This window comes from Thunnus thynnus, chromosome 23, assembly GCF_963924715.1.
Source record: "Thunnus thynnus chromosome 23, fThuThy2.1, whole genome shotgun sequence".
Taxonomy (NCBI): Eukaryota; Metazoa; Chordata; class Actinopteri; order Scombriformes; family Scombridae; genus Thunnus; species Thunnus thynnus.
The window spans coordinates 18409781-18427741 of record NC_089539.1 but is presented as its reverse complement, the minus strand read 5'-3'; the positions used below and the strand labels follow the sequence as shown (position 1 = coordinate 18427741).

Here is a 17961-nt window from a genome sequence, read left to right as displayed (position 1 = left end):
TGAGTAGAAGAGCCTCTGTAGGAAGACTTTTTTCATCCAGTATACTGTATCTTCACCAACACATTTGCTTCAGTCACAGTTTCTCTATAATTGACTGGATGAAAGTTAAATGAACCAGGAAGTGTTTTTTGGCAATAAATCAATGCAAGATCAATTTCAGGAGTCATTTATTCTGTGTTCATAAAGGCTCAGCACATGTACAATATAGTCTGATTTCATCTTGCAAAGAAGTAGCAAATTTGTATCATTTTATGAACTCTAACATGTAAAATTTATGTAGGACCAATGAGAAAGTCACAGAGAAAATATGTTCTTGATCTAAAATGTTTCCAAATCCAGCCTCGGGTCTGTTTTTGAGATGTTTTTTCTATTATCTCTGACTTGTCATGGTCTTGGCCTTTGTTTTTTTTAATATTTTTTCTCTTAGTTAAAATTTATGATTCAGTCAAATTTTTGTAAATGTTTCCATTTGTTTTTTTCTGAAGGAATAAGAACTCTTGATTTAAATCAGTCAAATTGGCACACAAACTATATTTGATTTGAGAGACTTCACCACTAGTTGTTTCCTGTTTCCTGTTTAAACAAATGTACTGATTGATTGAAGTTTAATCACAGTTCACTCCCTTTGAACAACAGTAAGAAGAATATCGACTGGTTGCTGTTTCGTTTCTTTGGTCTCAGGCTTGATTTGGTTTCAAGTCTGTTTGGACTCGGTCTCAAACCCCATCTGGACTCACTCGTGACTCAGAATCGACCCGCATAGAATCAAAACCAATCGAATTGTCTCAGACTTGACTAAGTCGTCCATGTTGTTTGTATTGTGTTTTACTAATACTGTAGAGGGATTCAAGATGACATCTGAACTCAACTGAACAAAAACAGAGACTTTTTAATGTTGCTTGCAATCTAATGTGCTACGTCTCATGAGATTTCTTCTTTTGAGATCTGAACTCGTGCGTGGAGACATAATTTGTCTTGTTTGGATCAGATTGAGATTAGTGTGGGTTTGCGTGTGGTTGTTTCTCTTGAGTTCAATTTTACAATTGGAGAGAATTTCTCTCGTCTCATGGAAAAGAAGTTTGCTTGTGTCTAATAGAAATAGTACTGATTTTCTCCCTCTATGGTGAAATGTTTTTCTTAGCCCTTTTTCTCTGCGTGTCTCTCAGACCTACAGGCCTCCCAGTCTTTTGAACACTACAGTCTGTCAGACAAGGCCATGGACTACAGGATCCTGCAGATGGACGAGGACCAGGACAGGATGTATGTGGGCTGCAAAGACCATGTCCTCTCCATGGACATCAATAACATCACCCATGGCACACTTAAGGTCAGCAGATGCTTACTATTGTTAACTTTTTGTTTTAAACAATGCTGGCAACTGGTATCTCTTCCCTCTGGCCCACCACAAAGAGGAAAATAAAGGTGTTAAATATAACAGGATGTAAGGCATTTAAAATTGCTGCAGTGGTATTATTATCATCTCTGCAATGGCATGCAAATTACCGTACATTTGCCATGATCAGAATAATTTTAGGGTTATTCAAAAGAGCCGTAAAAATGCTCGAGCTCTCTGATAACTGATTCTGTATGCAGTAAAGCAGTTATCTTCAGTGTAATTGACAGGCAGGAAGTGCATAAACAGATGGGAAAGCATTTAGGTTCCCCCAGGGAGTGCTACACCGCATCCATTTTTTCTGAGTAAATTGCTTGATATATTCATCGAGCTAGACCTTTAAGCACCTACATCTCCGGGGTTTGAAAACACATACATTTTCCACAGACTGCCTGTTATCATTGACAATGAAACTTTTATCAAAATTGAAATTTTTACATTTGTTTTCTTCGTTTTCCACAATGTTTTCCCTGATTTCTGTTTGTGTAAACAGGATATGATCAAAACTCAGCATGTCCATATTCACGTTAGATCTCTCTCAATCTGTCACTGGTGTTACTGGGCTCATTTCCCCATCCCCCATGTCACTAATTTGGCTCTTGTTCTGTTTTTACCACCAGGTGTTTTGGCCTGCATCTACGAGCAAAATAGAGGAATGCCAAATGGCAGGCAAAGACCCTACAGTAAGAACACTCAACCTTCAAAACACTTATACTGAATCTCTTGAAGCATTTTATAGTTAAACCAATGAGTAGTAATATATTAGTAAATATGTACATATCAATAGCTGTAAGTAGTGCCAATAATCATTTTGGAATGAGGCTGCTGATAGCATTTTGCATCAATAGTAAATACATTAAAATTTTAACATTTTCACACACTAAAGTGAATGGATTACCTAACATTCATCTTTAAGGCCACATTTAATGTAAAGGTGCATTATATGCACACCTTCCTCTGCAATTTTATTCTTCTTTTGCATATTTTTCCTCATATTTGTGAAAGGTCTTCCTGTTTGTGATGTTTTGTGTGTTATGTCTGTTTTGTTACACTTCAGTGTTCTCTTCAAAGCAAGACTATATAACGAATGTAAAGAAGAAATCACTTATTTTTCTTTTTACAAATGAAACGTTGGATTCTCAAGCAACAAAACGCACCATTTCTCACTTTATTACGCTCAAGGGTTTTGCTTCCGCAGCTTTATTTGCTCTGGAAAAACCAGTTGCATACAGTGGTTTTAGATTAATATTGTTGTAAAAACACACATTATGGAAACAGTTTGCTGACCTCTCTTGTGCTACTGTTAAAATAGCATAAACACTAATTTAGCATTTAGCATTTTAACATTATCCCAAGGCTCGCTTTAAAAATCAATTAAAGAGAAGCAAAAAAAAAAAAGTTAAAGTTAGTCAGAATGCCTCTGAAATAACAATTAGACCATATGACATGAAATATGTTCAAGTCCAGCAGTAACAACAATAATGAAAGATGAAAACAAACCAGGAACATACTGGCAGAACATACTGGTATTTGTGCATTTTGGCTAAGTATGGCTGGTAGACCATAACCAGCTAACACACATCATCACCCATCTTAAAAGTTCATGTTATCTAAGTACTGTTGGAGCCCCACAATAGTATCTAATACTGCGGTAGTGCATTAGCTAATGGGGATGCTAATAAATTAACAAACTAACTGGTGAGAAAACCAAAAAACTACAGTCCTTGTACTAGATCTCGACTAAAGGTTCTGTCAGCAGTTCCCAAATCTTTCCCTCCACGTTGGTCTTGCAACGGAACTGTTGTCTCCTGGGATTTCCCTCTCCCATCTGTGAGCTTGTGTCAGGTCCAACCACATGTGTAGCAGGCAGCAGATGTCTACAGGGTCGCCGAACGGCCCGGAGTCCTCCTGGCATCGGCACAGCTTGTCAGGAAGAGAGTGAGGCGTGGGAGGAGGGCCACAGAGTGCGACAGAAAAACAAACCAGAATCAAAGCTTGCAAATGGGACACAACTCATTGACGCAAATATTTCATAACCCGGCCTCATTCTGAGCAGCACTTGTTAGCTGCAACATGAGTTAATGAAGACATACAGCAAGACCCGAGAATACTCCTCCGCCTCTGTTTTTCTCTAATTGGGTTGTTCTGAAATAAGTGCATGCACAGAATGAGCTTCCTACAGACACTGCAGTGCGGTATATTGGAGAAATAGAAAGAAAATTGTTTCGTTTTTAAAGAAGAAAACTTCCTGAAGTACTTTTTAAACCAATACAGCCAGTTTTTCCTACATTCTCCTCCATCTCTCCAGCCCCTGACAGCAGCTGGCATATAGAGCCAGGGTTTTGTACAACATGCTCTTGCAGAACTAGAGAAGAAGCTGTTTCCAGTCATAGAGTGATTTGCGCTGCTCTGAGTCACAGCCTGCCCGCTGCAGACAGGCTCCCACAAATATTTGGGTGAGCCATCTTTGTATGGAGCCACTCAATGGTACTTTCTGCCTCCTGTCATCCCTTTTCTTCCTTGCAGCCCTGCCAGTTTCCTAACTAAAAAAAATTCAGTTTCTCTTTCTGTCTTACTATATTTTCCTGTCTTCTCAGTCACTTTTTCCATCCGTCCCTCTCAGTTTCTTCTTCACCGCAGTATATTTCAGTTCCCATCTTTCTGTTATGGTTACCCTCCCCATCTGTATATATTAAGTTCCTCTTCTCCGATAGAATCTGTGGTAAAAACAGGGCTCCAGAGAGCAACCGCACATTGTTTGTGCCGGAGGGGTGGCACTGAAGGAGACGTATAGACCAACCAAGTTGATGCAGTCTGTTGGCTGCTCGCTCAAAAGGCTGATCACCACTTGAACTCGAGGCTTGGAGGCTGGATGCCGTATATCTGGCACAGTCATGAGGGCTGCGTGTGTGCAGATAGGAAACGCGAAAGGAAAATAAAATGCGGCCACATGTATATGTGGGTGTGTGAGGCTTGAAGGAGGGTGTGAGGAAGTACATGGGTGATAAAAGTGAGGAGAAAACAAGACAGACAGAGAGAGAAAGAGAGAAAGAGAGGGGAGAAGTAAATAACAGCGATGGGCGTGCACCGAGCGTGAGCTACAGCAGCTGCCATTCCTGCAGTCACGGCCAAGTTCCTGACGGCTCCCTGGATACGTGTTCTTCTCCTCCCCACTTCTTTCCTTCCACTGTTCATTTCTGTCCTTCTACTGCAAGATCAGGCCTAATTAGCCACAAAGTCCAGCACTCCTGCTGCTGCTGCCGGGGTTTGGGAAGTGGAAGCAGAGATGGAGGGAGCTCAGTAATCGGCCTTACCTATCACATACACCACTGACGCTCTTTTTCCACTGGCCTTAATACCAAACCTGTGAGCTGTGGGCTCATTTGATTGTGCAGCATATGATTGAATAACCGTTTTAACAAGGGAGATAAGTTTGAATTACTCACTCATATGGAATAAGATACTTCAGGAGAGATAAACAGGTTCTGGATTTGGTATTTACCCTGGCTGTATACCAGGAAATAGAATCAGTCCACTTTTATGTCTGTTTTAGGCCATTGTGTCATAGCTTAATGCATAAAAAAAGATGAAAGCAATTATGATTTCTATGAGCTGTAATGAGCGCTGCAGAATGTATTTGAGCAGTATTGCCAACTGCTATTCTTTGCTTAATATTTTAAAAATACCCTGCAAACAAACTTATTGCTACTTTACGAGACGTTTAAATGATGAAGTGTTCATATATTGTAAGAACTTAGTTATAACAAATTTTATTAGAATGTGTCCCAATTGCATTTTTATTCTTGTTTCTCAGCTACTGAACTTTTTACGTGTCTGTCTTTGTTTATCTGTGTTTTCCAGCACGGCTGTGGGAACTTCATCCGAGTGGTGCAGCCTTATAACAGAACTCATCTGTTCATGTGTGGCAGCGGAGCGTACAGTCCCGTCTGTGTGTACATCAACAGGGGCCGCAGACCAGAGGTGGGCACACGATGACAGATTCGCTACACTAAAGAAACAAACTCTTGAGGTTATAAACAGTTTTTTTTTGAGACATTGGCCCGATGAACACCACAACAGTTACTATTGCTATATAAGTACTGAGAAGATATAAACCAAAATGTGTTCAGTAGATTATCCATTCTGATTGTGCACTAAAATACTGCAGCGGCTGTGGGTCAGGAGGTAGAGCGGGTTGTCCGCTAATCAGAGGGTTGGTGGTTCGATCCCTGGTTCCTCCAATCTTTGGCAAGGATGCTCGGTGTGTGAATGAGTGGGTGAGTGAGCATTAGAAACATTGTAAAGCGCTGTATTGCTCCTGATGAGCAGGTTGGCACCTTGCATAGCAGCCTCTGCCATCAGTGTATGTGTGTGTGTGTGTGTGAACTGCTGAATGATGGTGTTGTAAAGCGCTTTGAGTGGTTGGTAGACTAGAAAAGCACTATATAAATGCAGTCCATTTACTGCAGGCTACTGAATAATACTACACCACTCAAACGTGAGAAAATAAGACCATATTAATCCTGCACTATAAGCACTCTCATTTGTGGATAAAATATATTCACATGGCATGGTTTATTGACAACAGGGCAATATATTAAAAAAATGCAATAATCAGACTTTGTCAGGAATAGAACAATATAGTCCTGGACCTATTTTCATAGCACTGTACTCAATGTTAACACAGACCACCAATCTTTGAAGACAGAGACACTGACATTAGAGTAAGAACAAGAAAAGTTAGAATTGAAATCGTGTTTTGAGCCATTCAAGATAACTTTCTTTGTTACCATAGGATGTGAAGGTGGTTTGGTAATGGCAGATTTTGTAAAGCAAAGTGAGCAAATGATGAATATGCAGTTGTACCTCAGTGGTTCTTTCAAAAATAAACCTGGTTAAATCAACTATGTTGCTTTTTGCTCACTGGGGGCAATTAGTTTTTTTACCCCTTTAAAACAGTGTTAGTGTTACCTGTTGATGTCACCCATGAGCTCAATAAAATCAAAGTAGTGGGAATACTGCCACCCAGAGCAAGTAAAAACAACTTATTTAAAGTGTGACAGATTAAGTAATCATAAAAATGCCTCAGGGGATGTGGGTGAGGAATATTTTTTCTTTGAAATCAGCTTTAACGTATAGCTGCAATAATGCCAAATATAATCTCTTTACACCACTTTCTGCTGGATGGAGTACAACATCTAAATCAAAATAACTCAGATCTGGAAATGTATAAACTGGATGACAACCAGTGTAAACAAAACTGCTAAAATTGCCATAATCTTGTCACAGTTTATCTTTTCCTTAAATTAAATTCATGTGCAGCATCAGATAGAGATCATTTCTAACAATAGCATGTTCTTTTACGGGTGTACCAATAATTCACAAGTGCCACCATATGGTAAGAAGTTGTAAGAGACCCTATAGCATTTGTAAGCAAAGTTTTCTTGTAGTCACTTTGATGCAACATTAGAGGAGATGCTTAGAATAAAAGGTCAGGGATGGAGGGCCTTTTTCCTCTCTCATCTCCGGCCACAAAGCTCTGGAAGTGAGAACGGGGAAGCCCTCCAGGAGAAAAGTGCTCAGTAAGTGAACAACATTTAGCCACAGACCTGTCGACTGCTGCCAAACACTAATACGCAGAGAGAGAGAGCTCCCAACTGTTCTCTTTCCGCACTGCGGTGCTTTTTGTCATTGGGGTTTTTGTTTGAAAGGCAGACTGCTCTGTTTGCAACTTCTGAGCTCAAACATGTCAGTGTCTTGAAACAAGAGGTCTGTTAAGTATAACAAGCTGCTGTAGAGGGAAGTTGACAGCACGGGCTCACAGTGTGTACCTTTGCCCTGTGAACGTGCCCCAGACTATTGTGTTGTTTTGAAACTCAATAGGATAACTGCAACAGACAGTCTTGTTTTTGTGTTGTGTTTTGTGTCATACATTTCAACAGTGCTCCATAGAAGCATAGTGAATTGTGCAAGGCAATAAATGTCCATCTTACCAAGTCAATCGCTCTTTTATTCAGTCTTTAAATCTTTATAGGATGTGGTGAAATTGCCTAGGAACATTTTTCAGTACAAACATTTGTCACTTATTCAAAGAAAACATATTATTTTAAAGATCCCCTATAGACATGTTTTAATGCTCGGTTTTGAATAATAATTTGTCTGATATGTGTGTTTTCACTGAAAGGTTCACTAAAGTAAACTTCTTACAGTGTACACAGTGTATACTCTTGCTTACTTAATGTATGTGCACTAGAGGTTTCAAGTTTCCACATCACACTTTTTGAAGTTGCAAATATTCAACTGTGGTTGGCTTCCAAAATAGTTCTGATGTCACAAAATCATGCTTGTAGAAACTGACATTTATGGTAAGAGCAGAAATTTCCACCTTCAGCAGATGAATCTGAAGACAACCTTTTAGTATCAAACTCTGCAGATAACATAATTCTGCTCAGTGAAAGTCAAACATCCAAGATTCAATGCAACATCAATTTGTTAAGGTGGATACATATTTTGCAGTGTAGAGGTACCTACCAGATGGAGTCAGTCCACCTCAACCTCTGGGTGAACAGACAGTTTCCTGGAAAAATACTCCTTGACTAACGTCACTTGCATCCTCTTTGAAGAGAGCAACATCACCACCATGTGCTAGACCTGAATAGGATGTGACAGGAAACTATAATTTACTCAGGTTGCTGTAAAAGGCACTTGAACCGTCCAGTTCGCCACAAGGAGGGGGATGAAACTTGGCAGTCTGTCCACCTGAGATGGAAAGATGGCTATCCAACACATTAGTGGGGAAATTCCTCCTCTCCTCCCAAATGGAATGTTCTTTTACTGTCCCACATGGGCCAGTTAAGGTAGACCAGGCCAGGACCAATTCTATGCTTCTTTAAGACCAAAACGAATAGAAACCCGAGCAGGGCTACCTTAGGGACATTTGGAACACTCATTGGTGCATTTTTATTGTGGTATATAATATAAAACTGTCTCTAAAATCTCTGACTTCCTCTTTTCTCTATGACAGGAACAAGTATTTCACATTGACTCGAGGACCGAATCTGGAAAAGGGAGGTGCTCCTTCAACCCTCAAGTGAATACTGTTTCCGTCATGCTCAGTAGGTGCCTCCTAACTCATCTTACTTGACATCTGCCTCTCGAAAACTCTGAAAACATAAAATAGTTGAACTGAAATTAATGTAGAAATTAAGAAATCAGTATATGTGGTACATCTAAAGATGTAGATTTCTGCTATGATGGCATCCCTACATTGGTGTTCTCCAGGCGCTGTGACTTGTTACTGGTACTGTAATTTGATTGGTCCAATACATGTGAGGCTGGGGACTAAAATAGTTATTTATATGATATCAGTTCCAACAGACAGAGGCAGTTAATGCTAGCTAGACTCCCTCCTTTCTATAACGTGGGACAAACACAACGAGTGTGCAGGAGGCTGCCAATGACTCAGCAAGCGTTGAAAAAACATTAATGAAAAGAAACATCGAATGGGAATCAGTGTTAACATTAGCAAACTGGGTTACAAAGTTTCCAATTTGCAAGTGGATAGCTAGCCTAAAAGATGAGGTAGGTAGCATAACATGCTAGCTTTCACTTTCCAAGTGAAATACAAATTGAACAGCAAGATATGTCCTGACGTTGAATGTTATAAAGAGACAGACATCGCTAAAGTTACACACCACTATATTGGCGTCTTTTTTTTCTAAACTAGGCAATTGCATCACTGATGTATGTATGTATAGTACATCCAGTGAACATATCATCAACACCATATCATTATAGTTTAACCCCTTAACATTCTGATGGCTTGTCCGCAGGCCGTCACACTGTACACAAGTAAACAAATTTGCTATGTACACAACTCCTATCTCTAAGTGGGTTCTCATGCAACACATCTTTGGAAAGCTAAGATTCTTGTGATTTGATTAATGCAAACCATTTCAAGATACAATCACAACAGCAGGTACAATCAACGCCTCTCAGACCACCGACAAACAAACAAACAAAAAAATTCATGCTACTCACCTATGAAGCCTCATATTACTCCACTGACTGATACCACTTCAACGAAAATGGTCTTGTTACATTGGCAAAGGTCCAGTCGCTCCAATTCAGTAAATTATTTAGTCCAAAACACATTATTACATCAATAAATATCCACAAACAAGTGTTGCATCGTTTCAAATTAGCCAGCAGATGCCCTAACCTTCCACATATTTTCCCGTCATAACTTGTTAGCTAACTTGTGTTAGCATGTAAACATTAGCCACATCTTGGTATCAAAATGACGGCTGCGCTCTGACCTTTTGATTGACACCTCACTTGACCCAATAGGAGCTTCCATGTCCTGTCCACAGCCTACAATGTCCAACAAGAGTCCACGTTGAAAGGAGGTGCCTGCCCCTCTTCTTTTGTGTAAAGACTGAGCCCTATTCTATCAAAGACTGGCACTTCGAATAGCCAATGAAATTCCGCAAATGCAGCTTTAGTGGTTTCTGTAAAGCCACAACATGGAACTTATGTAAATTTAAATAGTTTGCTGGGTGTTACTTTTCATATGAACTGCTTTACCACTATAGCGCTTGATTTGGCTCTTTTATATGCACAAAGTTTAGTTCAACAGGGGAACAAAGCACTGTAGTGTGGTTATGCTTCAGTTACTCTGCAGCAGGGGTCATTTGGTGTCTCTAAATTGCCTCTTTCTGGAAGATGCCTGGAAATACCCTCAGAAAAACATGTGTAAAATATTCATTTTCTGTGGTATTGTTATTAAATTTGAAATTGGGCTAGGTAAGGTTCCGTGCTTTGGTCCAATTGTGTTTTCCAACTAATAAGTCTCAGCTTTAGGTCATCTGCAGGCATCTATTTGCAAAAAAATATTCAGGCGGAAATAAAAACCTTATACTTCAGTGTGTTCAAACACACTATTACTCAATGCCAGTAGCACTCACAGTGATTCTGACTGTTGGGGAAACAACTTCAGAGTATTAACTTTCAAAAGAGACCAAAACCATGCATGTACTCCTAATGGTTCAAAAACAGGTTTCAATTTACTTTAGGCATGCCTTGGATAGGCATTTTAAGCTAATTTTACAGGAATTTAAAGGAAGGTTATGTAAGGAGAATTCCAGTGCGACTTTAATACACATAAAACACACACCACCAGAGGCTATAAGCCCTTCAGGTCACACTGCCTCTCCCTTTGATCTCTGATTGGTTTAGGGGTGTTGGGTTGCCGTTGACGTGGCTGTGGGCAACACATTGCACCCTCAGCTCTGCTTTCTGACACCTGAGCATGGCCATGTCAGCAGCCGCTTTGCCAACTAGTGAGTGCCTTCAGAGATGCCCAGGAGGGGATCAGAGAGGAAAGTGGGAAAGAAATAGAGTGGAAGTCAAAGTTCATGGTATTGAAGCAGTGACGCAGCACTCCGAGCTTCTCCGATTAAAGAGGACAGTCAGGTAATTTCTGGGCTCGATAAAATCTGTGCTGCATCTCCCCATCCTCATGTATTATGCCCTCTGTGGCTGTCAGAGTGCTGTCGACACTCGCTCCTTAGCAAGCCAGCCTGGATGCGGGCCATGTAACCTTAATCCTCTCCCAACTTACCCCACATTCTGCAAAAAACATGGTCTGGAACTGATGGAATGATTAAGTGAGACTGAAGGAATGATAAAAAGGATAAAACAGCAGGACACACACAGACTATAAACCTGTAAACATATATGGCCTTTTTTATTTATAGAGCAATTATCAGTCATGGAATCAATTGTCGCAGTAGTCATCTGATCTTGTCTGGTGTGTGAGGATGCATCAGTATATCCGTTGTTTTCCAGAAGTACTGTAGACTGCTGCCTGTTTTTCATGGTTTGTAAAATTTGTTGGCATATTGACTTTGCTGTGTGTGTGTGTGTGTGTGTGTGTGTTCCTCCAGACCAGGAGCTCTTCTCAGGCATGTACATTGACTTCATGGGGACAGATGCTGCCATCTTCAGGAGCCTCACCAAGAGAAATGCAGTGCGGACTGACCAGCATAACTCCAAGTGGCTTAGTGGTGAGCAGGAACACATTGTATGAAGATTTTGAATGTATATATATTTATTAATGTACACAAATCATATGTTTTTTTCATTTATGTATCAACTTGTAGATGTAAATTGTAAAAGAATCCTTTCTTTCATTCAGAGCCTATCTTTATTGACGCCCACCTGATACCAGATGGAACAGATCCCAATGATGCCAAATTGTATTTTTTCTTCCGTGAGAGGCTAACGGATAACAGCGGAAACACTAAAAATATCCACACCATGGTGGCCAGAGTGTGTCCAGTAAGTGCCCTTCTTTTTGCCTGATAAATCAATAAAGTACATTTTATGGTTTCAAGTTCCTATGAGCAGTTTTTGTCTGCAGAGTGACATCGGAGGACAGCGGAGTCTGGTGAACAAGTGGACCACCTTCCTCAAGGCCAGGATGGTGTGTTCAGTTCTGGAGGAAGACGGCACCGAAACGCACTTTGATGAACTGGGTGAGTCAAACGAAAGACACACACACACTTTAATTCATACACTCTGCTATGGTGGTGTTTTTGCATGTTCTATATTTATTCTATTTGTTGAGTGACTTCCAAGCTGTATTTTATTTTCACAGCCCATGAAACAAGTTTAGAACAAACGTAATATTTAGAAAATATGCAGCCAAAAACCAGAGACCATCCTAATTCCCGAAAGCTTGCTCTTTTTCTTCCATGGTTTCATGGGATTGCTTTCTCCACAAACAAGCCGAAGAACTTCCTTTGTTTAGCCTGGATTAGGACTGAAGGCCTTTATCAATTTTCATAACAGTTTTCTGTTGCTTTTAGTAACATTGTATTCCTTCACGAACATATTATTCCGGTGCTTTCATAGCCTGAGCTTTGAAAACTACAAACATCAGCTCTAGACATGTTAGACCTGCTTTTCCATTCAGGTCATCAGACCAATCCATCTGTCAACATCTGCATTTATTAATTCATCACTTTTTTGGCAATCTTCCCTGCAGGGATAAGGTGATAAGGGACATAGGGAATTTGTTGAAGGTTTTACACACCTATCTCTATACATATGGGCATTTGTCTATGTATGCACATATGTGTTTCCCCTTACAGAAAGTGTGTTTTTGCTGGAAACCGATCAGCCCAAGGGTCTGTTGGTGTTTGGAGTCTTCACATCCACAAGGTAAGACCAAAAACGACGAGGCCAACAGTAACATTCCTGAAGGCCTCAGTGGTTATGTTAATCGCTGACTGGATATCAGCAGGAGGTGACGTGTCTGTCAAAGGGCCTGTTACATAGAGATGTCATGTGTCATGTTGCAGAACAGCTTATTCAGATGATGAACTATCAATTACAGCATCCTGTTGGTTCCACCATATGGCCTTCATTTTGATGTTCTTTCCATACGTTTGCAAGCAAAGTGCATCACTTTGCTCTCTTTGCAAGTGAAAATTTTGGAGTACATGCTGATACAAAATATACATTACGTGATATGTATTGATGGATATGTTCCACCAACAGAGTAATGGTGCACAGCAGGATTTCTGAGTGCAAAGAGAATTTCATTATTGCATTTTTCAGATGGATGAACCTGAGCCCTGTTTTTCAGGTTTCAGAGAAAGATATGTCATCTTTCTCCTTCCATTTTATACTAAAACTCAAATGGTGCACAATGAATACAGACAGATAAGCAGATAAAATCTACTACATATGTGACATTGCAGTCTTTGTCACTGCTAACTATGATAAATATAATTATGATGCTCATATAAGGCTGTTATAACTCCCCTAATTTATCAAATCTCAGATAATCTTATTTGAGCAAATCTTAGTATTTTAACAATCAAAATGATAATAAACATCATTGAACATCGTGATCTTTGACATAACAAATTACGGAAAGAAAAGTTTACCACACTGTGTGTAAACATCTGTGGTAACAGAAGAAAACCAGATTGAATAAATTGATTAAACCACACTCATTCAGTAGAACGTCACCGCCGGCTGGATTGCATGGCAAATTTGGAGGTTTAAAGAAATGGTCACTTGATCCATCTGTTTTGATCTCTAATTGAGTCCAGCTGCTTAACCCAGGATGACACTGCCACAGGCCCTTGATCCACTTGTTACGTGAGGATCATAGAAAGGCTACAGTAGTATATCCCAGCTCAAAGAACACAGTCAAACCAAACAAGTCCTTGAGGTCTCTAAGCTCAATATTATTCCCATCTCAACACTGTGTTTCTTCCTCCCTCTCAACTTTGCACAATATGCTTCTGTTCCTCTTCTCAATAAAGCTCTTTTATGTGTTTCAGTAGTGTGGTTTTAAATTACTGTGCCAAACCACATCAGATCATTTAGGGGGGGATAGGTGAGCTGTCCCCACTGGGGTGTGACAGCAGTTCCACCCAGAGTGTATGACTCGCACATCCTCAGAAACAGCAATCTCAATAAACAACTGCAGAATACTTTAGCTGGGTGGGTCTCTCGAGTGTGCAGGTTTCCACTGTTGTATTTCATTGACAGTATGCATCTCATTTCCTCAGCTCCGTGTTTAAAGGCTCAGCAGTGTGTGTGTACAACATGGCCGACATCCTCACCGTCTTCAACGGGCCCTTTGCTCACAGAGAGGGACCCAACTTTCAGTGGGTGGCGTTTCAGGGGCGCATCCCTTATCCAAGGCCTGGAACTGTAAGTTCACATTTAGGTCATTCATTAATTTATTCATTGGTTATTTCAGTGCATGATTCCAAAGCAAAATTTCATATAAAATATATATCTTAACCTTGAGGCCTTACACATTTCAAGTCCAAAAAGGAGTAGGGAGAAGGATAATCTTGCATTACTTGCTGCTTTCTTAAAAAGTGAATAAACAACATCAATGTTTTAACAATATTTTGCAATAGAAATATGACACACTCACACAACGAAAGTAAATTTATACACAATCAATGGCAGTCAGCTCAATATAAATATTAATAAGTTCATATTGCCTAAATATTTCACAAAATATTTTCTTAAATAATCTGAAAAATATTTGAAAAACTTAAGTGATTTCAAAAAATATTCTAGTTAGACTCCACATAATGAAAGACACATCTGTGTAAATTTTCAGTAAATAATCTGTTATAGCTCCAAAACAAAGTATTTATTTCTACAAAACCTTTCATTTCCACACAGACTGACTGAATATATAAGAATAAATTAGGAATAAATGAACAGTACACATATTTGAAGTATCCTAAAATCTTATATGTACTTTGTTTTGTTCAAAACGGCAATGCTCTTTGACATTTTATATAACTTATATGAGATTTATCAAAAGCCCTATTATTATTCCTCAGAAGTAGTTTAATCAAAAAATATAACTAGTTTTATGTCAGCAAAAGTAAATAAGAAAAGAATCATTATTCCCCACCAGATTTTTATCCCTGGCAGAGTGGAGACGACTGTCAAGGAAATAATTTTGACCATAAACCTTTAAACTTTAAGTTTGACCTTTATATTTACAACACCATCAGTAAATCAAATATTTCATCTGCAAATAGAAAAAACTGCAGTAAGTAAGAAACTGCACAAACTGATGTAATAAATGAATAAATAAAATCATTAAAGGCCCCAATGTAGACCCTTGTGGGACTCCACATTTAACTCTAATACATTCAGATTCATCATCAGCACACTGTACATGTTGCTGTCCAGCCCAACTGCACAAGAAAAACAACAGTATAGGTCTAAAATTCAGGCTAGCAAAAATGGCATATAGTTAGTTTATGCCATCTAGCGGCCATGGTGATTATGACCCGGGGGAGTGAAGCAGTTCAGAAGACATTAATACAAAGTGACTTGATAAGATGATTTTGCCTTGTTAGGAGGATGTGGGTTGAGTGGATGGCTAGATAGTTAAATGGCAAAATGTGGACTTTGCTGCAGGAGACCACTGTTCACTTCCTATTTCCAACCACAAGTGTAATGTTTCCAACCGCAAGTCAGGACATTTTTTTTAAAAACCATACTGTTGTGGTGTTTACTGTTGCCATGACTACAAAGGTTGTGTCATTTTAAGGCAGTGGTTCTCAAACTTTTTCACTTCAAGGACCCCTAAACTGACAAAAATTAGACCACAGACCCCCATTGGCTAAGATTTTGTCCAAGGGTCCCCCATATGATAAGATTTTTGCTTTTAGATGTGAAAGTGTATGAAACCCATAACCAAAATAGTCATAGATTCTGTCATTGTGTTACTTATGAATGGAGTTATATTGAAAATGAATTATTGCCCTTTTTGCTAGGGACCCCCTAGAACCCCGTCATGAACTCCTGGGGGTCCCCAGATCCCACTTTGAGAACCACTGCTTTAAGGAAGAATAAACCACATTTCAAGCGATCATTTTAACCCAAACCATGCTCTTTCCCTAACCCTTACCAAGTGTTTTGTGTGCCTAAACCTAACCAGCTAACTACAATGTTGTAACATCATAAAACATAATTATTTTGTGACAGTCTTGAAAAGCGGCACATTAGGTCCAATAGGTCGTTCTGGAGTGCATCACTACGGCCACTAGATGGCGTAAACATAACGATAGGTCATGTTTGCCGAATTTTTGGCCTATACTGTTGTTTAATTTTGAGGATGTGTTGTGCTGTCTATTATCTAAATAACTACTTGACCATATCCCTTATTAATAAATACATTTTTCACACTTTTTTACCTGTTGTTCTCCAGTGCCCTGGTGGAGCCTTCACACCTGACATCCAGACAACCAAAGAGTTCCCAGATGACGTGGTGACCTTCGTACGGAACCATCCTGTCATGTTCAACCCCATATACCCAGTGGGGAGGAGACCTCTGGTGGTTCGTACCAATGCAGACTACAAATACACATCAGTGGCTGTGGACCAGGTCATGGCTGCAGACGGCAACTACCAAGTGCTCTTCCTGGGCACAGGTATGAATGTTCACAGATTCTGCAGTTTTTAGTAGAGCACAAATAGGTCTGTCTGCTTTATAAAGCAGTTGCATTGCACATTTCATGTGCTGTGCATATCACAGTTTGCTGACCACAAAGACAGCTTGACTGTATGTGTTAAAATCACATCAAAGCACAAAATCATGCAAAAGTCAAAACACAGAAGTATCCACATTAGTCTTAAATTCCATGTGATTCCAAAAAATAGTTGTTCCAAGAATTTCTTTCAAATCAAGTGATTATCAGGCGGTTATCGTCATACTAAGGGAGCAATCTGCAGGACTATATTTCAAGATATTTCTATTTCCCCCAGAACAAGTTTAGTTTGGTCGCAGAACAAAAGTGCAGACCTAATTTTCCTGCAAAAAAATGTGTCTGAAATGTGTCAGCTGTTTACATGCTCTTTTCCTCAAACTATTAATATGAGTGTGCACCCCTGATGGAATAAAACAGTCAGATTTTCCTCATTGCTTTGGCACTGACTGCTCCCTCTGCAGTTTTAATATCAGAAGAACATACAAGGATAGAAGTTGTTATCATTGTGTATTTAATTCTGTAATTTGCAGAAAATTCAAAAACAGTGGCATTGGAAAATGCTATTCCAGTGTCCAATTCTCAAAATGAATGAATTAATACCTGCGTCATGGCTTCAGGGCATTATCAGTCCTTTCTTAAGACTGTGTTACCACCACAGTCACCACAATCCTATAAACAGGCAGCTAAAATACATGCAAAAACAAAGACTGATAAGGTCTATCTATTTTGGGAGTTGCCACCGTCATGTTTCGTAAGTATATGATTGTTGACTGGAGTCCCATTGCCACAGCTGGTTATCAGATAAACAGATAACAAAGGGGATAGTACACTGTTGGTGTGGTAGCTGATTTAAGAACACAGATGTGACAATATAACTCAGCATGTAGCATAAATTATGCCATAAGTAGGTCAAAGTCAACGTGACACGGCAAAGTTCTTGAAAAGAGGACTTTGAGCTTTTATGGTCTTATGTTCTTTAATCTGGTAAAATAACCTGCTGGTGATATAATTTTCCTTGCCTTTGCAATTTTTTCTTTTTTTTCTAATCAAATGCCAATCTTGACATCAGCAATTTCAAGATGTTATAACATTTTAGAAAAGCATTATCTCACCTTATGTTTTTAAAAAGAGATTAAATGATTGACAGCATTACACCTGTATCTGGATATGCCTATAGTCTTTACACAACGTTTAAACAGAATAATATATGTGCACACATTACCGAGTGTGCATTCGTACTGGTGCTTGTCCACGTGTGCACATGTTTGCATTCAGCAAGCAGCCCTGGGATTCTCTCTCACAGCTGCTTGTGTTTATCAGGCAGCCTCTCTGTTCTGTTTCTCCTGCCTGGATTCTTGAAGAGAAGCCAGTGCTGTCTGGCCATAGCCGGGGCCTGAGACAGTGCTTTGTTCCAAGGATGAGGGAGACGCTCTTATCAGGCATTTCCAGGAGCTGTTACTGTAACTCCTTCCTCCCGCTTTGTTGCTCCAACTCTCGGGACAAAGCAGCCTTATTGAT

The 17961-nt window shown here is 39.6% G+C and overlaps 1 protein-coding gene and 1 long non-coding RNA gene across 2 annotated transcripts in view; one reads left to right on the top strand and one right to left on the bottom strand.

Moving 5' to 3' along the window:
- sema3c (sema domain, immunoglobulin domain (Ig), short basic domain, secreted, (semaphorin) 3C) overlaps window positions 1-17961 on the top strand; it is a 47254-nt gene that overhangs the window by 20424 nt on the left and 8869 nt on the right. The window contains exons 3-12 of the mRNA XM_067582499.1: window positions 1167-1327; window positions 2014-2076; window positions 5255-5374; window positions 8418-8508; window positions 11341-11460; window positions 11592-11734; window positions 11817-11931; window positions 12550-12619; window positions 13984-14128; window positions 16164-16386. Coding sequence (XP_067438600.1) covers window positions 1167-1327; window positions 2014-2076; window positions 5255-5374; window positions 8418-8508; window positions 11341-11460; window positions 11592-11734; window positions 11817-11931; window positions 12550-12619; window positions 13984-14128; window positions 16164-16386 — 1251 coding nt within the window. The remainder of the gene's footprint in view (window positions 1-1166; window positions 1328-2013; window positions 2077-5254; window positions 5375-8417; window positions 8509-11340; window positions 11461-11591; window positions 11735-11816; window positions 11932-12549; window positions 12620-13983; window positions 14129-16163; window positions 16387-17961) is intronic.
- LOC137176301 (uncharacterized) lies at window positions 2196-10651 on the bottom strand. Its single transcript, XR_010925835.1, has 3 exons — window positions 9434-10651; window positions 7925-8044; window positions 2196-3316 (listed from the first exon to the last, which is right to left on the bottom strand). It is a non-coding gene; the product is annotated as an uncharacterized lncRNA (long non-coding RNA).